General features: G+C 33.4%; 1 protein-coding gene across 2 annotated transcripts; it reads left to right on the plus strand.

Annotated features, from left to right (window-relative positions):
* The first annotated feature begins 195 nt into the window (after positions 1–195).
* Positions 196–22,854, plus strand: LOC143200245 (uncharacterized). 2 transcript variants are annotated; one of them, XM_076410661.1, is made up of 6 exons: positions 196–287; positions 5,393–6,240; positions 11,160–11,451; positions 16,228–16,649; positions 17,834–18,844; positions 22,578–22,854. In XM_076410661.1, exons 2-6 carry the CDS (start codon positions 5,402–5,404, stop codon positions 22,663–22,665), a joined length of 2,652 nt encoding a protein of 883 aa, XP_076266776.1. In that variant the 5' UTR covers positions 196–287; positions 5,393–5,401; the 3' UTR covers positions 22,666–22,854. The 2 variants fall into 2 exon arrangements, with proteins under 2 accessions (XP_076266776.1, XP_076266775.1); XM_076410660.1 differs by having other exon boundaries at positions 207–391.
* Positions 22,855–22,922: the final 68 nt, after the last annotated feature.

Below are 22,922 nucleotides of genomic sequence, written 5' to 3' on the forward strand. Positions count from 1 at the left end.
TAAATATCGAAAAATATGGGCTTACAAAATTATCGATATATTCGTCAAAAAATATCGATATTTTTTCGTAATCCCTGGTACGCACTAAAGAATTTATAAAAAATATCGATATATCCATTTATTCGATATATTTCGTCATTCCTCTATCGAACGATTCAATACTTTTGTTCCCATTACTATCTTTGACAGTGGGATCGACCTCAGTTATTCCCCGAACAACAATTTAAGATAAATTACTTAAATACACTTGATAGCTTCATTGTGTTACTCGCTGGGCTGGTTACAAGGTCGGTATACATTTTCTAAATATAATTACACAACTGTGTGGAGTGTTTAATATTATTTTGCGGTAAATGTGATAAAAGATCCATCGAAAGGTTTACAAACAACGGTAAGTTAAATACTTTAAGCTAATAGAAAGATGTATAATGTAATTGGTCTAGTTTTACACAGTAGTTCATGCCGTTTTATTGTTCATTTTAAATAAATATTTTTATTAAATGATATCATTTAAAATATAATTTACAACTAAGGTTTATGGTTTGTTAGGGAACTATTTATTATTTAGGTTGTATGCGAAATGATAAAGCTACGAAACATAATACATACATGTTAAGACGATAAGATAAGTAACCTATAAACGATCAAGGTCATACATACCCGATATAACGACGTATCTTTCTCCTTGTTGTTTCAAAGTGTTGCTATTGATTAGATTGCTTTTAGCGAAAAGGTATAATTAAAATTATAAAATAAACTGTTTGGGTAGTATTGATATACAGTAATCTCTCGTTATACGCAGGATACATTAAAAATCATCTTGGTCCGGTAGATTGACTATACTGCGCTGGCGTTTCCAGTGTTAGAAATTTTTGAATATTTTCAGTATTGCTCGGGACTTCATGAGTAGGGTAGTGTCGGCATACTGTTAGCCTTTGAAGCGTAAAATATACCCTGTATTAGTTATTAAAATAAAGGGAAATGTTCATAAGTTTTATGTTAAGATATATATATATATATATATATACATATATATATATATACATATATATATATATATATATATATATATATATATATATATATATATATATATATATATATATATATATATATATATATATATATATATATATATAGTAAAAACGACTTAAAAAACAGTAAGAACATGATATTACTTTACGAAACATTTTAGATGAAGTAAAAAGAAAAATACAGCATAATACTAAATGTTTGTATTATATTCATTTATATATTTTAAAATTTAATATTAATTTTTAAATAATTTAGAGGATATAAAACAATGAACCTTAACTATGCCATAAATTATTTACTAAATTACCACATATTTGAATATACAATACTACAAAGGTATTATATATAAAATAAATTTTATAACAACTTTCTTGAAGATACAGGCCTTTATACTTCTCACACTAATTACTAATTAATTACAATACAATAAAAGTTGCAATAGAAAAATTTTCCAAATAAAGGCAAGTTTAATATATTTCATGGAAAAAGAGCTAACCGTCTAAAAAACACCACCATAATTAATGAAATCAAGGACTCAAGTACCTAAAAACTCAATGATGTTAATATTTTGTTTCATTTTAGTATATAAACCTTTCAACTATTTTCTTTTACTTCTGCTTGGGTCTGCTTTTCTCTTCTTTGATATTTTGGCAGATTACTTTTCCCTATCAACAAATCATACAGCTGTAAAAAGTACAATAACTTTCTAAATAGCTGCCTTTTTCGAAATAATGATATGCAATATTTTCCTGTACTTCTGCAAAGCCTATAAACTGGGCAAAATTCAATTGTCGAATATTATTCTGGGATTCATATTAGCTACTTGCATTTGCTTCAATATTGAGTCTGATTCTATTCAATATTGACTCAAATTAATTTTTTGCCTGTAACTCTTCTTGACTTATCGTACCCTACTTAAAATTCTTGTTTTCTAAGAAATTCTTTAAGCAATATTTCTTTTCTTCACCGTTCTGTGGCTTCCAACTTTCAAAGACTTGTTATCGGCTTTAGTTGTGCAGCAAGCTCATTGTGAAATCTTTCTTCCTCTTGCTACTAAGTATATCATTTAATTAATGTATCCTATTTGTAACAACTGAAACTAAACCTACCTTTGACTCTCCATATTTGCGATCCTGTTAAAACGCTGAAATGTTAAACTAAAAGGCCTTCTTTTTAAGTAAAAAGAAACATCACAATATAACTTTAAAAATACCAAATCAAATGCTTTAATAGTTAAACAATTAAATGCCCAAAGTTTAATCAATGTAATACGGTAGATCACCATTTCTTTTGAGAAATGCTTGGTTTGCAATACCATGCAGCGTTGCCAAATCTAAGTGCATGACTATATATTGTACTAAATATTAAAAAAACGTATCTTTTCTATAATTATTATTTTTTTTAAATAAAATATAAAAGTTAATGTCAGAAGGTCTTGTTAAATATATTATTTTTCTAAAATAAAATACATCCATAAAGCAAATAGCCCAGCTGTAAATTTGGCAACGTCGACTTTTAGCATTTCGGCTTGCGGCAAGTAGATTGCGCCAACGAATATACAGAGGCATTACGCATTTCTGAGATACATTTCTCCCATATATTACCTGTGAACAGGTTTAGCATTCATCTGCTACCAAAGGGCGCGACTGACAATATGAGTAGCGGGAAATTTAAAATATTTTTTTAATAATAATAGCACTAATAAAAATAGTAAAAATAAAAAATGCAATGAAAGTTTAAAAATTCATTTTATTTAAATAGAACTATCGACTGAAAACAGTCGAAACAGTCAAGAAACTAGAGCGGGTCGACTGTTTTTTCTGTTTAGCCTGTGATGTCAGATGAAGATGTACGAATCCTTTCCTCTATAAATTTTGAGAGAGGAAAGGACGGAAGACTAGGGGTAGTCAATTTTATAAGGGGTTATATTTTTCGACGTTAGTATAAGCGAGACAGAGATGTATAAATTCCTTCACAAACTAACTTTAAAAAAGAAAAGAAAAAAATAATTACTGGATACTATTATAATAATTATAAATAACATGCAACTCATAATTTAAGTTTAAACTAAGTAGAACTACTTTTATATTTGAATGTTCTGTGGAACTGTGAAAAGGAATGGAATTTTTCTATGGAATGGATTAATACCCCACAAATGTTTTATTGTACTTAGTAGTAAGTAATCCAAATATTACCTATTATTGCCATAAAAGCAGTTGAAATATTATCTTATTTATCATTCCCAATTTTAATCTTTTTACCCTATTACATTAACAATTTTGAAAAATATCGCACCAAAATGCTATAATATTAATATACAATATATTGTTATTTACAAGCAAACTACCAAAAAATTCATAAAACTACATATATTACATATAAATCTATGTAAGCATAAATTGGGTAAATTTTTGTCAAGGTCACGGCTAAGACGACAGAGCCAGAAATAGTAACTAAAAGTACGACTGAAACAGTTGATAGCAAATAGTAACAAAATCAGTCGGACCGAAAATAGCCACTGAAAACAGTCACTAGTAAAAAGTAGTAAAATCAGTTAAACCAAAAATAGCGACTGAAACAGTCGATAGTCAATTGTAGTCGATAGTTCCCAACCCATTGAAACGTAGTATAACTGATTTAACACAAAACTTATGCTTTTAAATATACAAAGTTTAATAAACTATTGAATATGGAACATTTTATATTACCTTAAATATATCTCGACCAAATACAGAATACAGTAAAATATATAAGTGGAAGACTATTTATTTTGAAATGTCTTTTTAAATCTTTCTCTTTGTACACCATTCTTCATAAAATTAATCACTGAATTATGTCTAATGCATTTACCATATCTACAAAATAGTTAGTATTCATTCTCTTCTCATACGTTCTAACCTAATGCTTATGTTTAATTTTGAACAATTACAATCATATCTGTGCACACAAATCTTTCACGCCCTATAGTTATATTTTCTATAGTTATATTCAATTAATTATATGCATACTTTTAGTTGTTTCTACTCTCATCACTTTGTCTCAGGAATTTCCAGCATTGCACATTCCGATTTACTGTCCAATTCAATCACTAAACTGTTAATTGCTAATATGTCCTAAACATGTTCACGATTTATCAATTACTTCCACTGTATGTATTATCGAGTTCATCCAAACCGAAGGTGTTATGGTTGACAATGCTTCCTTCCACATGTCCAAGCAATTTTTTATGGAATATCCTTCTCATCCACCAATAATGACCAACAAAACCTAATCGAATGCTATTGTAACTTTTTTGCTTTTTCCATCAATTTTTATTGTCTTTACACCTTTTTATTACTGTATTGCCAACAGTGCCACAATGAACCATTTTGAAATATTCGAGATTCATCAAGATACACAAATTCAAATAGTATCTTCCTTGGTCTTATTTTATACCTTTAAGAGTTGAATTTAAGGCAATGTCAGCAATTAATAACAGTGGGTTAATGAGATCGTTGTGACAAATGGATCATGTGAAATTTTCCATAATCATTAGCAGACATGGATGGACATGGTCTCCATTTCGTAGAGTTGCTGCTGTGATAGACATGTCTCGGCCTTTGTGGGATTGACTAGCCTTAACAAACATAATGTTATCACTTGCCCCTAATTCGTTCATTAGATTAATTGCATATCCATACCATTCCCCATAAAATAGTTAGTTATCAAATTCTTGAAGGGATCAAATTCTGACAGCATGATTAACGTCACAACTTACGTGCACTAGAAGCAACAAATGGGAAAGGTTACCAGCTGCTATCCCGACACAGTAGGGTTACCATTTTTGAAGAAGATTGTCCACCGACTACTTTGTAACTGTCACCACTTATATCACTAGAGTAATTCTTATTTAATTTACTATTATTCCTCATTTCTACAGTGTCAGCACGAATTTTCTGATCTTTCAAATGTTCACATTATTCTAACCACACACACTTTATTGGAGAAGAATCCAACTGCTGATTTTAGACATTTTCATTTTATTCGACAAAAATACTGTTTTGGTACGACAGGTACGACAAGGCAATGTATATATACATATATATATATATATATATATATATATATATATATATATATATATATAAATAGCCCTGCGGAATATATTGGGTGTAGGTCAGTGTATTCGTCACCCTGTTTGATAATCAAATGTGTGTCTGTGAGGCATGATTTCAGCAGTTGAAACTGCGTATGGGACAAAAGCATATTAAATTTAACATGCAGTGTTCCACACCTTTGTTTTTTTAACATAGTTTTCTCTCTTTAACAACTCAACACCAATTGTTTGGTTAAATTTTAACGATGTTTTTATTTTTAGGTAGACAAGATGAATAGTAAAGGGCCGGGATCTGATGGGGTTAGAGATCTTATAGACCTGCTCGGAAACCTAAAGACGAATACGGAAGAATCCAAAAAGAAACCGATAAATATTCTCTTATTGGGCGAGACTGGCGTGGGAAAGTCGACGTTCATCAATTCCCTTGTCAACTATCTGACTCATGGAGATTTCAAGGTGGCGGAACGTAAAGATCTCCTCGTTCTGATACCTAGCGTATTCAGCATGACGGATAAGAATGGCGATTTGCGAATGATAAAAGTAGGCGATACTGAAGATACGAACGAAATCTTTGAGGTCGGCGAATCGGCCACGCAGGACGTTCGCACTTATTGCTTCAACGTTAAGAACAACGAGTATCATATACGACTCATCGACACGCCGGGAATGGGTGACACCCGAGGTATAGAACAGGATAATTTGAACTGCGATAACATACTGAACTACATCAGCGGCATTCACGAGTTGCACGCCATCTGCTACTTGTGTAAACCGCAACTTACGCGCGCCACGGTGTACTTCCAGTACTGCGTGTCGCAGATTATGACCCGTCTACACGCGGACGCCTGTAAGAACTTCATATTTATCTTCACCAGTTGCAAGGCGGAGCAATACACCCCGGGCGAAACCATCAATTTACTGAAGAGGATGGCTGACGAGATTTCAGCGAAACCCGCCCACGCCAAGCTTAAATTGGACGACAATAAGTTCTGTTTTGACAACGAAGCCTTCCGTTATCTGGCGGCGGTCAAACAAGGTGTTCAATTGAAAGCGGAAGTTAGAAGTGACGCCATCAGGAGCTGGTCGAAAGCTACCGAGGAGTGCTGGAAGTAGGATAATATTATGTTTAGCTATATATAGTCTATCCAAAGCTGCGGTGAACTCGCGTTATCTCAATTTATGACGGCAAAATGTTTCATATAGTCTATTCGAAATTTATTTCTATATGCGTCATGCGAAATTTGTGACGTCAAATCATCGCAATGTTGCCGCATCGGTCAGTTTGGCTTCGTAATACAACAAAATTCTAATCTAAATAAAATAATTGAACAAACATTTTATCAAACATTTTTAGATTATTTTAACATTATAGTACATCTAAAAGCTACAGTTAATTATACAGCCACAAAAGTTTATAAGTTAGAGTTATAACCTCTTATAACTATTGCTGGACGACTTTGACAGGCCCATTCGTTTACGTGTTCGAACTGATCAGACAGCATTGTGTGTTTTTTTTAACTAGAATAAAATGAGAAGAAAAATATTGTCTGATTCTAAAACGAATTTACAAATTGCGGCATTCCATTCAACAACTTGATGACGCATATACATCATCATCTTCAAGAAAATTAAATTTAATCACGGTTTCCTTAATGTCTTTGCCATATCTGCAAAACGCTTGGTATTTATTTTCTCCTCGTATAACGTGGGGCAAAAGTCCCGCTAACATTTTGATTGCCTATAACTTTGCTCAAAGAAAAGATAAGTAAGTTTGGTTTTCATAAAAAGTTTATTTGTTTTATACATCATTTTTCTTTCGTTATGATTGAAAAATTTTATCGGCTAAACGGTGTCCGTGATTCGCTATGCAACTTTCACTTTTTTAAGGTATCTTTCGTTACATACTGCAACATGCGAGGCTAAATTTCTTTAATTTCGTGACGAATATTGTCTTTAAGATGGTAAATCGTTTGGAGCTTATTCACATACACTTTTGATTTTAAAAAATCCCATAAAAAAAAGTGTGGTGCTATGAAAGCTGGAGATCTGGTTGGCCACGCTAAATCGCCACTTCGCAAAATTATATCTTTGTGGAAAAGCGATTTTAAAAAACCCAATAAGAAAATGTCTGGTGCTGTTAAATCCGGAGATCTGACTGGCTATGCTAAATCGCCAATTCGCGAAATTAGTCTTCCTGGAAAAACGTCATGCAATAATTGAATTGTTGAACGGGCTGTGTGTGCTGTGGCCCCATCTTGCTGAAATCACATGTCCTCTAGTCCTTGCCCTTCCATTTCAGGCACAAGAAAATTTAGAATCTTATCTTGGTACCATTCAACAGTAACAATAACCGCAACACCTTATTTTCAAAAAAATAGGGAAAAATAGGGATGTTTCCCGCATGATTACACCATAATTTTCAAAATTCGCCTTAAGCTACATGCATAAATGTGTAACTGGGAACCACATCTCCGAGTTGATGTTTCTGGAGACTCTGCAACACTATCGACCACCAGAGCCACATTTTCAGCATTACGAGACGTCCGTTGTCTTCCAAAGCGAGTCCTGTCTACTGTCGTACCGTACTGTCGAAAATTCGCATGTAAACGATAGATTGTGGTTTGACGGACCACTGGACGATTAATATATTTTTTCTGCTGAGTGACAATAATGGGACGATTATATTGTCACTATTTCTGCTCGTTCTTGGGGCGCATATGTATCGATAATAAAATTGGACGTCTACATAACGCAATAGTTAAAGCGAAACTGAGCTAAACGCCACATAACCAAGATGGTGCGCAAACAAAATGGTAGCAGTACGTTTGCCCCACCATATATATCTATGTATATATTTGTTATCATTACACTCTTTTTAGTAGTCTCTTGCTAGGGTGACCTAATGTTCCTTTTTTTATTACTCTTCGTGAGTCCACAATCTGCCCTATTGGCAATAAGTATTTCTTATGTCTATATTATATATACATGGCATGTAGAAAATCAATTCATTAAGCAATCTTTTGTATAAAATATTATCCTTATTAATTAGTCTTATTCTAAAGCTTATTCTAAAGTCTGCATATGTCCAGTAATCAGATCAGGTGGTGTTAAACGTTTTAGTCTACGCACTTCACTATCACGTCGCATATTTAGCTGATTAGCGAGCACATTAGGATACACTGACACTCTTTCGAAGTACTTCACACAAACACGTTGAATTACACTCGTTATAGGTTCTAGACGAAGATCGCGTTGTATCACTTTATTTGAAATATAGTACGGAGCATCAACAATGGCACACAACACCTTATTTTGGAACCGTTGAATGCTGGATATATTAGATTTGCTAGCGGTACCCCATAGTTGGATTCCATATACCCAAATGGGCTTGAGTATAGACTCATACAAAAATACCTTGTTATCTAATGATAACTTGGATTTTCGCCCGATGAGCCAATACATTTTATATAATTTTAGTCCCAGTTGTTTCCGTTTAGAGAGTAAGTGTTTCTTCCACGTTAGGCGTCGATCTAAGTGCATACCAAGATATTTAACAGGCTCTGCTTGGGGGAGTTGACGATGATTGATATTCACTGGTAGACATGTTCTTCTACGCAGGGTAAACGTTATATGCGTTGATCTTGTTTCATTGGCTTTAATGCGCAATGTCTTCAACCATAATTGTATTTGCTCCAGGTGGGTTTGTAGGTTTATTGATGCTGTGACTGGATCTTCAAGGGATGCTAAGATTGCTGTATCGTCTGCATATGTTGCCAGAGTAGTTATTTTTGTGGTGGGCAGATTAGCCATATACCGAAGATACAGTACTGGACCCAGTACACTACTTTGCGGAACTTCTGAATATATGGGATTTAATTCGGTATGTTCATCGCCTTGATTTACAATAAAATGTCTATCAGTGAAATACGATTTTAGTAACTGATAGTCCGGATGAGGGAGATGTTTCTTTAGTTTAACCTGCAAGCCCGTATGCCATACTTTGCACTTGTTCTATAGTCCCATGCTTATTGCGAAAGCCAAACTTATTTTCTGGAATAATTTTTCTTTTTTCTATTATATAGTTTAGCTTTTTTATGTATAATTTCTCGAAAACTTTCGAGATTATCGGTAATAAACTTATAGGTCGGTAGGATGTCACATCTTCTGGTATTTTTCCTGGTTTAAGAATCATTAATATTTTAGTTACTTTCCAGATACTAAGGAAGTAATTAATTCGTAGCATAGCATTAAATATAAATGTTAATAGTTTTATGCCCTTTTCTCATAGTTCTTTTAAAATTTTGCCAGTAATTAAGTCATAATCAGGAGTTTTTTTAATATTAATCTCTGTCATTATTGTTTGTTTAACTTTTTTGACCGTTAATTTCTCGTGCGGTAAATCCATTTGAAATGGCGAATCTAGAAAATTAGTAATTTTATTTTGCTCATCTTTATGTAGCTAAGACTGGAAAGGTTTAAAAACATTTTTAAGTGTTTTAAGAAAATGTCAGCCTTCTCTTTATTGCTTCTCGCTCAATTATTTTCGTTTGTTTTATTAGGTGGGTTATGCTGCTATAGATACAAATATCAATGTTCCATTTAAAAATATTTATATCTGTAAAGTTGCGTTGGACCTATTCGTGGATTAGCTTTATACTATTTAAAGCCTTTGTTTCCTAACTGTGTTTGAAGTAATGACTTATATCCCTCAAAGAGCTGCATATTCCTAAATTTTCTCTGCATACTTCCAAGTAATGAGAGTTATCTCTGAAATAATTGTATTCAATTATGTTTATATTAAAAAAATTACTCGCCGTTTTTACATTTTATAAATTTAATCTTGAGTAGAGTTAACATAAAGTTATGTAGATACCTTCTTTTCGGTAAGTCCAAAATTATATTGTTTATATTATTATTTTTTGGAGAGATTTCAGTTACCATATATGTTAGTGCCCATACTATTATCCAGTGCAGCTGCAACACGCTAAGAATATTCCCAATAAAAACCTCAACAATTCAATTTTACTGTCAAGAAGGGGCCCCCGTTATCTCGTGCCTATTTGAGGTTACTGATTAGAAATGAAACCTTAAGCGATGTTTGTCGGTATACAAACTCTAATTATTATAACTAAACTTACTTTGGAAAATAACATATGTTATAAACGTTGGTTTAGACGTGGTCATAGAGGCACCCATGATGCAGAACGCAGTAGACGTCCAAGTGAGATGATAACTTGAGAAAACATTTGAAAAAAATCCGCAAAATCATGTTGAATGATCGAAAAGGGAAGTTGCGTAAGTTAGCCAACATCGTAAAGATATCTAAAGAATGTGTTGGTTTTATATTGCATGAGCAAGTGACTATGAGAAAGCTGTATTCAAAGTAGGTGCCGCGTTTGCTCACCGTTCATTACAAACAAGCACCTATTGATGATTCTGAGCAGGGTTTAGCCATGTTTAAAAGTACCAAACAGGAATTTTTGCGGCGATATGTGACAATGACTGAAACATGGATTCATCACTTCACTCCGGAGTCAAGACGATAGTTTGACGCAAAAAATAAATCGTTCTACAAAAGCGGTATTGAAATGTTGGAGGAATTGGCTAGAATGATTGTGTGGCTCTTGATGGAGATTGCGTTGATGGATAAAGCCAATTTTGGAAAAAAAAAACGTATTTTCTTTTTTTATGTCCGGGACTTTTCAGTCCATGTGTTATTAGGGAGATTTGACAAGTAGGCGAATTTTATAGCCTGATTTGGTTTCATTTTAGTAGTATCTCTTCTTAACTAGAATAAAATGAGAAGGAAAAATGCTGTTTGATTTTAAAACGAATTTATAAGTACTGAATTAGAAAATATATTCGAATTCGTGATGACGTGACTTCACTGTTATTTTGGATGGATAATATATACTGTGTTAATTGTTCTCAATAAAAGGTTTTTTAATGTAAAAAAAAATAATCAGGGTCCATGCAAGCACTTTCTAGACGATCGAATGTATAGTTTACTCACCAGGTTATATTTCAGATTGTTCGACTATATCACTAAGCTGAAACCTCACCATGTAGGAATCACATCTGCGGTAAATGAAGCCAGGCGAGTTATTTATCAACTCAGCAAACCTATGGCCGATATTGCTGAGTTAGTTCAGGACAATATCAGGGTGTTGGAGCGCCACGAACAAGATTTGAGCATCCAAAGTGGCAGTGTTCAAGATTTAAAGCGAAAACTCTACATTCCTACCATCAAACTGGAAGTGACCAAGCTGAATCAGCCAACTACCGTTTGTGCTGATATTAAATGTTGCGACGTATACCAGGCAAGTTCTCATTACTAAATTCGCTGATTTTGACATTTTTCCACATACAGTTTTTGTTTATTATTTATTACATTGTTACTAGTCGTTCCCAACAAACTTACAATTTGTCTTTATAATTATTTAAATTTAAGTAACAGGTCAATTGAAAAGTCCCTGGGCTAACATAGTAAAACAATTTAATTTGGCAAAATTCGTTTTTTTTATTCAACATAATTGCCTCCAACTTTTCAATACCATTTTTGTAGTAAAATTTTTCAGTTTGCTCAGTTTCGTCAATCGCCTCTTCATTCGACGAAAATTTATTCCCAGCGAGCATTATCTTGAGATCTGAGAACAGGAAATAGTTGCTGGGGGCTAGATTTGGGGAATATGGCGAATGATGAAGCAATACGAAACCCAATTCATGGATTTTTGACACGGTGCATTGTCTTAGTGAGGCAGCACTTTCTTTTTCTTCAAATGCGGCCGTTTTTCGTCGATTTCGTCCTTCAAACGGCCCAATAACGCTATTAAATAGTCGCTGTTGATGGTCCTTCCTTTTTCAAGGTAGTCAATGAAAATTATTCCATGCGTATCCCAAAATACAGACGCCATAACCTTACCAGCTGTCTCGGATGACTGAAATGATGGAGCCATGTTTTATCCTTTGTCACATATTGACGCAAAAGCTCGGGTTTATTACGCTTGATCATGTTCATACACTGCTCCGAATCATCAACTCGTCGTTGCTTTTGGTCAAAAGTAAGTTCGCGTGGCAACCACTTTGCGCAGAGTCTTCTCATACCCAAATATTGGTGAATTATATGATGTACATGTTCAGTTCCTATATTTAGAGTGTTTTCTATTTCATTCAATTTTCATTTACGATAATTCAAAATCATATTGTGGATTTTTTTTATATTTTCGTCGGTAACAACCTCTTTTGGGCGTCCACCGCGTTCACCGTCTTCGGTGCTCATTTCACCACGCCTAAACTTAGCATACCAATATTTGATGGTTGATTTTCCTGAGGCAGTGTCCGGAAACTCAGCATTAAGCAAAGTTTTTGCTTCAACTGTATTTTTTCCCATCAAAAAGCAATATTTTATCAACAAGCGAAATTCCATTCTTTTCACAATAACAAAAGTTGCTTCACTCAAAATGCTATAATTTACAAACTAATCATCCGAGAGCTGTCTACCTTTTACTTTTAAGTTCTATTCCCCTGTACTATCCGTCGTCGGCCTACTACTTCTTCTCATTGATACTGAGATATCTGGTCCCATAACCTCTTACGAATGACCTATGATTCAGGACGAGACAGAATTAAAACACCTTATGGCCTTGGAACAAAAGAGAAACTTTATTTAGATCCCCGATATTTTATACAGACTCCATACAAGTTACGGCGCCCTCTACTAATTCTACTTCCTCTTTTCTACACTGGCTCTTGTATCGACACAAATCATATATTTTACATAAACGACTCGGTATAAATCCGTTTTTCAAGAAACCAATGGAACAATAACCAATAAACTAACCATATAGCCCACGCCAACAATAGAGTAATACATAGAGTATTAATTTAATACAAATAATTTCAGAACTGTTTTTCGTGGTTTCAACAGGACGGCGCTGACAACGTCATTTCGCTACATTTTATTGGTTAGTTTAAATGACCATTACAGGCACCTGTAAAAAAGCATTTTATTAGGAAAGCGTTTCATTAGTTGAAAATTTCATATGCATTACGTGGCCAACTTCTAACGTCACATTCTACTGACTGATTAAATTTGTAATAAAACCCAAATGTAATTTTCCTAACCAAAATTCCAAAATTTATTGAAATAGAATTCTATATAAATACCAATATTATAAAATATCAAAAAGCTAAAATATAAGTAGGTAATGAATAAATATATACATATTCATATATTATATATACATATAAATATATATATATATATATATATATATATATATATATATATATATATATATATATATATATATATATATATATATATATATATATATATATATATGTATATATATATATATACAATAAATATATATATATTAAAAATATATATATATATATATATATACATATACATATACATATATATATATATATATATATATATATATATATATATATATATATTAAAAATATATATATATATATATATACGTATATATTTTTAATATATGCACACAAACATAAATTATTTACTAGACTGTAGGAACTAATCAGTTTAAAAGTAAGACTTAAAACTATAGATGATCTTGAGCAAACATATAACTGAACAAATTATTCGGTCAGCTGCAAAAGATGCTACCCCAATAGCAGGAGAGAAATTAGAATATGAAGTACTTTACCCCCTCGAAATTAAAGAATTGATAAAAGAAAGGCGAAAAGCTAGAAGAGTATGGTACAGAACCAGAAATGCTGCTGACAAAACTACGTTTAACAGAATTAGTAATCAGACGAAAAAAAAGATCAAAGAATATAAACAGAATTGCTTTCAAAATTATTTAAGTCAATTAAGCCCACAAGCTGACAAAGATTATTCGCTATGGAAAGCAACTTGAAGATTTAAAAGACCAATTATTCGAGTACCGCCAATTAAAAATTATCGAAATGAATGGGTTCGACGCGACAATGAAAAAACTGAATTGTTCGCACAATAATTAGCTAACATATTTCGACCTAATGATATATAATCTACCATGGATACATCTTCAGTTTATTAACCCGATGTAGATCTAAATCTAATTTCTCCACTGGAAGTTGCCACTGAAATTGATAACCTCAATCCTAAAAAGGCACCTGGTATAGATGACATTTCACCTGGATTATTGAAAGAACTGCCACGAAAAGCAATCATCATGTTGACATATTTATTTAATTCCTGTTTAAGTCTGAAGCATGTCCCGGAATGCTCTAAAGTTGCACAAATAATTATGCTCAAAAAACCTGACAAACTTGCAGAACAAGTCGAATCTTACAAGCTTATTTCGCTACTACCTGCAATATCAAAGCTATTTGAGAAACTGATATTTAAACGTGTTAAACATTTGGTAACAATATCAGATTTCCAGTTTGGTTTTCGAAATAACCATTCAACAATCGATCAAGTGCACAGAGTAACTGCGGCTATTGAAAGAGCATTTGAGGAAAAGAAATACTGCCCTGCAATATTCCTGGATGTCTCACAAGCTTTTGATCGGGTTTTGCATTTGGGATTAATCTGTAAGATGAGCAAATTGTTACCGCGTAACCATTGTCAATTGCTGGAGTCATATTTATTCGGAAGAAAATTTAGAGTATCGCACGAAATGGTGTTTAAAAATATCGACATTTAAAAATATCTCGGCTGGAGTTTCACAAGGTAGCGTCTTAGGACCTCTCCTGTATCTGCTCTACACTGCTGACATTCCAACAACAAAAGAAACACTTCTTGAAACCTTTGCTGAGGACACAGTTATTATGGCAAAAGATATATCTCTGCCTAGGGCAATAGAAAAAGTGCAAGTGGCAGTCAACAAAATTTACAAATGGACGAAAGGTTGAAAAATTCAACTTAATAGCTCCAAATCTGTCCACGTTAATTTTGAGGCGAAAATTTTTCCATTGAGGCGAAATAATAAAAACTTAATTATATCACTCAATGGATGCCCGATTCCTCAAGCAGAATCAGCTAAATACCTTGGAATCCATCTTGACGGTAGATTAAATTGGAAGCATCACGTTAGACAAAAAGCAAAACACATTAGAAACAAAATAAAACAACTATACTGGTTAGTCGGAAGATACTCCCAACTTGATCTAAAATGAAAGAGGTTGATCTATAATACAATTATAAAGCCAATTTGGACCTATGGGGTGCAAATATGGGGTTGCATTAAAAATTCAAATCAACTAGTCATACAGCGCTGTCAAAACAAGGTTCTTCGATTGATTACCAATGCCTATCGCTATGTAACCAATGAAGAACTGCACGATGACCTGGAAATCAAATGGATTTGCGAAGTTATCCAAGATTTCGCGTTGAAACACGAAAGAAGATTACTAAATCATAGTGACGTGGAAGTGATACAACTGCTGGACAGCGTGCAGGATGTCAAGAAATTGAATAAAACCATACGAACTTATATAAAGTGTATACATTTAGTGTAAACTATAGCTATAAGTTAATAATTAATAAATAATTATAATTTTATAATTGAGGAATACATAATGATGTATTTCCTCGCACTCGTCTTACTTGTTAATTAATCCAAGTACATAGGAAGAGTAGTAATAAATTAATTATAAATTAAAATTGTACTAAGCGTATCTAATAAAGGTGTCATAAAAAAGATATTTTGATTTTAAAGTATGGGTAATATTTTCGTGATTTTTCCTGTTGTATTCCTCTAAATAACAATATATATCAATACAACAAATGCCCTATATAAATAATTGTATACGTACCAGATAAAAGTGATGCTATCATAGTGATTATAATTAAGGCATAAAACTGCTGGTCACAGTCAGTATCAGACACACAAAAATGACGTCATAAACAAACCATAGAAACAAACAATCGGTTTATGGAAATTAGCCAACCAAATGTCATTGTAGGGAAATTCAAATGAACCAACTAAAAAAGTGGTCTCAGAGCCAGCATTGGTTGGATCACCCAAAACTTTTCTTCTGTTTTGCCTATTTAAGTAAAACCTTTATATATACTCTATGACGCCAATACACCCAATTGTCTACAAATTCATATATTGTTTGTTTTGTTTTAGATCGATTCTCGCAATGAATACCACTATAAAACGCGATGTCACGAACCCTGTTACCTACAAAACGTCAAGGGTGAAGTGATGGGTGCGCCCGAACTGATGTCTTGTGCTGCAATGCAGGGGGGCCAGACTTGCAAAAAGTGCGGTTGTAGCTACAGAGTGCATATGCACGTGTATTATTTCACTAAGAAAGTGGAAGAGAGGAAAGAAGATAAAACCATTTCAACAACCATCAAGAGTCGAGAAGATGCCATACGGAGAATCAGACAGCTGATTCAGGATTCAAGAGAAACGAAACGCCTATATGATGCCGAAATGGAAACCATCACCAAAGCCAATGCCAAATTTGCTCATTTCTTGGAAAGAAACGCTATTGCCGCTTTCACCGATGCCTATGCGGAATACATTGAGTACTTGGTCACTAGGTAGGTCTGAATATTCTTTTAGTTATCAACTTTAACTAGTGATCTCGAAATCTCGAAATCCGGACACAATATATTAAATCAATCGCGTTTCTCGCATAATTGAGTAAGAGGACTAATTTAAAAATGATAACAGATCAATTGAAAAGTCTCCGGCCTACCATAGTAAACACAATTTTTTGGAAAACTTAGTTTTTTTATTCAACATAATTCCCTTCAATAGTGACACACTGAATATAGCGACCCTCCAACTTTTCGTTACCATTTTTGTAGTACCATTTGTCCATTGCCTCAAAATAATTTCGGCGATCACCTCTTCATTCGACGAAAATTTCTTATTTGGAATATCTTATATGGAATGATAGTATTATTTAATGTTATTGGTGCTTGTATGGTCTGATTGTAGATGAACTGCACAGGCACAGATACTATCATTAATTTTTATTTTCCAAGCTTGTGTCCAATGATTTATATTGTCACTTGTATGTTATAATTTTCATTAGAATTCTTCACAATTGTCTCCGACAGCTATAATCGCAGTATCATCAGCAAATGTAGCCATCGTAATATTCTCCATTTGTAGTATATCACAAGTGTAGAGTAGATAAAGCATTGGCCCCAGCACACTTCTTTGTGGTACACCTGCTTTAGCTTCTTTTATTCTAGAGTAAGCTTCTTCTTGTTTAACTCTAAACATTCTGGTTGTAATGTACGATTTTAATATCTCGGTGTGTTGCTTTGGTAACATTTTCTGTAGTTTATGAACGAGGCCTTCATGCCAAACCTTATAGAAGACTTGTACTACATCTAAGAATAAATCTGAGCATACTTTTTACTTTCGTTGGCTTTTTCAATAAAATCTGTTATTCTGTGGACCTGGTCATTTGTTGAATGCTTGTTAATAAACCCAAACTGGTGTGTGGGTATAGGGTTTTTTCTCTTTATGATTAACTAGAATAATGACGATTATTAAAATGAGGAAGAAACATCCGGTCCGAGTTTAAAATGAATTTTACGTTTTTACAAACTGAATTTGGCAGTATATTCGACGTCATCTGTGACGTGCATTGGTTGTTTTATTGGCTATATATCGCGTGGCGTTCACGTTATTTTGTCTATTGTCTGTATATATAAAATGACACATCTATTAACTTAACGATACATTGGAAAGTAAATTTTTTTTGTAGGGAGCAGTCTCTGGGACGAAACTGTGACAAGCCCAGGTTAAGAGCATTGCAAACGTTACTGAGGGAGCACAACGAGCAGAAGAAGATATTTGACGATGCCGCTAAAGAGCAGGAAAGGTTGGGCAGGCAGGATCCTATCACCCCGCAAATCATCTCGCAAACCATGTCCGAGTTGTTCAATCTACCACTGAACGGCGAATATATCAAAACGATGTACAATTCGCAAAAGACGGCCAGGAAAAAAGAGCATGCCAGCACGGAATACACGCATTCCTTGACGCTTAACCCAACTACCAGACCTAATAGTACTGGAGGCAACCGTGGAGGTAAAGCTGGAGGCAACCGTGGAGGTAATGCTGGAGGCAACCGTGGAGGTAATGCTGGAGGCAACCGTGGAGGTAATGCTGGAAGCAACCGTGGAGGTAATGCTGGAGGAAACCGTGGAGGTAATGCTGGAGGCAACCGTGGAGCTAATGCTGGAAGCAACCGTGGAGGTAATGCTGAAGGCAACCGTGGAGGTAATTCTCGAGGCAACCGTGGAGGTAATACTGAAGGCAACCGTGAAGATAATGCTAGAGACAACCGTGGATGGAATACCGGGGATAATCGTGGAAGATATCGTGAAAGTCAACACAATCGTCAATCTACCCATCGTGAAAGAACTCCTTCGCCAATTCGTCTATCTTCTTCGAGATCCAGGGATAACCTCGGTCCGGCATATCCGGAGTACCGGCAAGCTTATAGAAATCCTTCTCCTCCCCCTCATCTTCCGCCTGTTTATGATCAGCGTTACTGTTATTATCCAGACCACGGTCCAACATCTAGGGATTACTGCCCTCAGCCGGATCGTTATCGGACCTCGGATTACCACGCTCGCTCTGCAAACTATCGACATTCTTATGACGACCGTCCCACTGGCTATTATCATCCCTCACGCAATAACGACTATCCCCCGCCATATGAAGAAGAACGAGATTGGCCACCCAGATACAGAGAGCACAGTTCCTACGAGTAAGTTAACTTTAAACTGTTAACCGGGAAATTTCCTTTTTATTATTATTTTTTTATTATTATGGAGCATATAAGAGGCGCGAGCTCCTTCACTAGGACGGGTCAGTACGTTATATAGTCTATTCAAATTTCACAAAAATCACAAAGAAAATAGTTTACAAACAATTATAAAGAGAACACATATATAAACAATAAAAAAGATTAAATTAAAAATATTAAAAATTTAACAATTACAGAACAATAAGCCAAAGTACACAAATTAAATAGAAATATTAAGTTTAAAAAAATAAAATATATATAAATAAATATTTCCGTGTGGTATTTTTTAAAAGAACTGTTGATACGTAGTGCTACCTTACATTCCGGATACTATTATGTAGATTCTTTCCTAACACTTTTTTTCGACCCAAGTCGACATTTTCTCGATTTGGTTTTTCACTTTTCACTATATTACTTTTCAGATATGTGTTCAAATGTGTTCTAGAAAGTGCCTTTCAACTAAGCGTAATGCTTTAGGTGCAGAGCTGCTTGTTGATGTTTTTGGGTGGGTTTACACTATATTGTTATCTACCTATATTTCTCTATACACTCTATCAACAAATTATAGGCCAGATTGATTTGGGAGATGGAGTTACATCTCCCAAATCTACGCCTCCCATATTCTTGACGTATTGTAGGACATTTGGTTTTTCTTGCCTTCTTTCTTTCTTTCTTTCCGTCATTATGAACTTAACATCAACATGTATTTTTATCTATCCATTTGATAAGCGTAAGTTTGTCTCTGAATCTTATTATGTGTTCAATTTTCTGTAATTTTTTGTTTCTGTTTATTTCACTGGGGATTCCAACTCTGTTTATCCTCATTGTTCCAACAATATCTGTAATGTTTTGACACAAGAGTTCAGCCAAATGAATTCACGTATAGAAATTATCTAAATAAATCCCATACCCTTTATTCAGTAAGTCATGTGTCATGATGGGTACAAACCTGAGCATTTCGAATTTGAGGGAAAATTGAAAATGCGGATGAGCAGAACTGAATTCGGCGAACGTTCGTGCTAAACATGTTTAAAATGGGTTCAAAGTCGTAATACGTATACGCGTTACTTAGGTTCAGGTTCAGCGTTCACGGATCGGGCCAACAAATTTGAGCGATAATGGGAAAAATAAAGGTTTTGGTTTCGAGAAAATAACCCTTTTCATTTCCTTGTAATTTAATTATTACTACAAATATGTCTTTGAATGATAAATATGCGCTTATTATCTATTAATGGTTAATAATAATACATATGATTATATAAAAACGTTAACAAAAAACATGAAAAATTAAAATATTTATATTTTTGCTCCAAGAATCTTATTTTGAAATCTGAAATAATATTTACCCTGGATTTCTCTCTTGCAAATGGCAATTATCAAAAATGAGTCATAAATATAAAATAGTATCTTAAAACATATTGTTTTTCTATTTTTTATTGAATTGAATGGAATTAAATTCATTCGTACCTTTGGTAGCATAAAACTTGTCAAATAATATGGAAAACCTATTTCGCAACTGGTGAGAGAAAAAATGTTTAATAATAATCTCAATTAAATAATTACATAGTACAATGCAAACATTTTAAAATGTATCAAACATATCAACATGTAAATATAACCACCCGTTAACTACACTAAACTCAACAATTTGTTTTTAGCTACTTTCCGAAAAGACTATCACATTTTTGGGCGAAAATGTAAAATAGAACTAATTAAATATAGTAATTTTAGAAAAGAATCACTTACTTATGTTATTCTTTAGACAGCAGTTATATCATTACTGTTTCAAGATGTCACTCCTTTCCAAAATATGTCTGAAATGTACTTGTTAAGTTTATATTTTAGTTTATAATTTGAAAAAATACTAGCATAATATATTCTTAAAGGACGATGGCTCTTAATAAGAGTAAGAATAAGAGTAAGAATAATCGGCAATTTGAAATTTATGAAAACAAGCAAAGCACATAAACAATTATTTGTTCGAACATATCAGACAGAATTTTATCTCTATTAACAGGAATAAAATGAAAAGGAATATAACATATTGTCTGATTTTGAAACGAACTTACAAATGGCGATACGCAATACATTGGACATCGTAATGATGTTATTCTGAACCGAGAAGCCTAGAAACCTCTAGAACAATTATCATCTTTAGATCGTGCTACTGTTAGTTGAAAATTTTCCTTTGCTTTGCACTTTAGGTGACCTTCATTCCTTAGTGGACATAACAATTAGTGGACTCAAGCTTAATATTTAAACCTTATAAATGTTTTAAAAAACCAAGTACCATAGTCAATATTTTTGCAATATCAATCATTTATAAGAAAGAAGAAATCGTACGTAATATACATACGTCATCTAAATTTATGACGTCAAAACTTCGCAATGTTGCCGTATCAACTCCGAGTTTTAATTCAGTTTGACTTTGATATATAATAAAATTCTAGTTTAAACAAGATACTGACACAAAAATGTTATTAAATATACATATAGCCTTTTCAGAGTTTTTTTACATACGTCATCAAGATGTTTATGTATTGCCTGTCGCAATTTGTAAATTAGTTTCAGAATCAGACAATATTTTCCTTCTCATCTGGTTCTAGTTAAAAAGAGACACAATGTTGTCTGATTAGTTCGAACGTAAAAGAACGTGCCTGTCAAAATCGTCCGATTGTCAGACGTATACGAAATTCTTAAAATCAATAGTGGTAAGAGTTTATAACTAACCTATAAACCATTGTGGGTATATATATCTACAAAACAGTTGGTATTTTTTCATTAATCGCACATTTTAATTAAATACTAATGTATATTCTGAACAATTACACACATATCAAATGGACATAAATCTTTCACACTGTTAGAATACAATTTCTTACAATTATGATATATTATTTAGATACACACCTTTAGTTGTTTTCGCTCTCATCACCCTGTCTTGAAAATAATATGCATTGAATCATAATCCCATATTCAGAAAGTTTCACTCAAGTGAATTCCTAAGCTGTTCATTTCCAATCTATTGAACGTTTGTTCACGATTCCATCATTTGTCAATTTCTTCTTCATTGTGTCCGATCAAGGTCATCCAAACCGAAGGTGCTATTAACCTTTCACGTTTTCAGCATGAAGCACAATATATCTACAATGAATTATTAATAAATGTTATGACTAATAAAACCTAATCAATTATTATTCCAACGTTTACCTTTTTCCATCAACTTTAGTTGTCTTAACATTATTATCATTTTACCATGAGTGACCTTTAGATATATTGGCCCCATTCTCAAATATCCATGTCTCATTTATATACACTGATACGTATGAGGCAATTTGTTCTGTCTGGCATCGGAATTTTTAATCAGAGATCTGAAATGTATCTAAACAAGCAAAGCGCTAAGACATCGTTTGCCGATTTATAATCTCTTATCACTATTGTTTTGAAGAATTTTGCATATGTTTGACAACCGGGCAATTTTGACAGGCTGGTTCGTTTACGTGTTCGAACGTATCGGACAGCATTGTATCTATTTTTTATTAGAATAAAATGAGAAGGAAAATATTGTCTGATGCTAAAACGAATTTACAAATTGCGACGACAGGGCAATACATTAAACATATTGATGACGTATGTTTACAGCAACTTTGAATAGAGTGTAGTAAGTTATTTTATAACTTCCTTTTGTTTTTAGAGCACGAGGGGCTGATCCAACACATAACCCAAGTTACAATCCACGTTATGAAGATGATTATCGTCGTGACAGAAGACCCTACAACTGATTACACTGGCTTCTGGCACCTTGGTGATTCAATATTTGTATTATATTATTTAAAATTATTATATATTAGTCAATATTTTCAAAGTAATGAATACAGTAACAGTGAATGGAAAATTTATATGGATATAAATATAAAAATTATTTCTTATATCCTTAATTAACCAGTTAATAAATTAAATAACCAATTAAATATTTTTTTTATTTGGTCGGCCATGATATATAGCCTATCCAAAGCAGTGATCCTACATCATCTCAATT

Source organism: Rhynchophorus ferrugineus, unplaced genomic scaffold (assembly GCF_030347505.1).
Source record: "Rhynchophorus ferrugineus isolate W39M unplaced genomic scaffold, kcgeb_rfMv2 rfM7, whole genome shotgun sequence".
Taxonomy (NCBI): Eukaryota; Metazoa; Arthropoda; class Insecta; order Coleoptera; family Curculionidae; genus Rhynchophorus; species Rhynchophorus ferrugineus.

What these genes read in the sequence shown, in the direction of transcription:
- LOC143200245 (XM_076410661.1), top strand. Translation starts at nt 5,402, where the DNA reads ATGAATAGTAAAGGGCCGGGATCTGATGGGGTTAGAGATCTTATAGAC. An exon ending in AATGTTGCGACGTATACCAG is followed by an intron (nt 11,452 to 16,227) that starts GCAAGTTCTCAT and finishes GTTTTGTTTTAG; the next exon opens with ATCGATTCTCGCAATGAATA. An exon ending in ATTGAGTACTTGGTCACTAG is followed by an intron (nt 16,650 to 17,833) that starts GTAGGTCTGAAT and finishes TTTTTTTTGTAG; the next exon opens with GGAGCAGTCTCTGGGACGAA.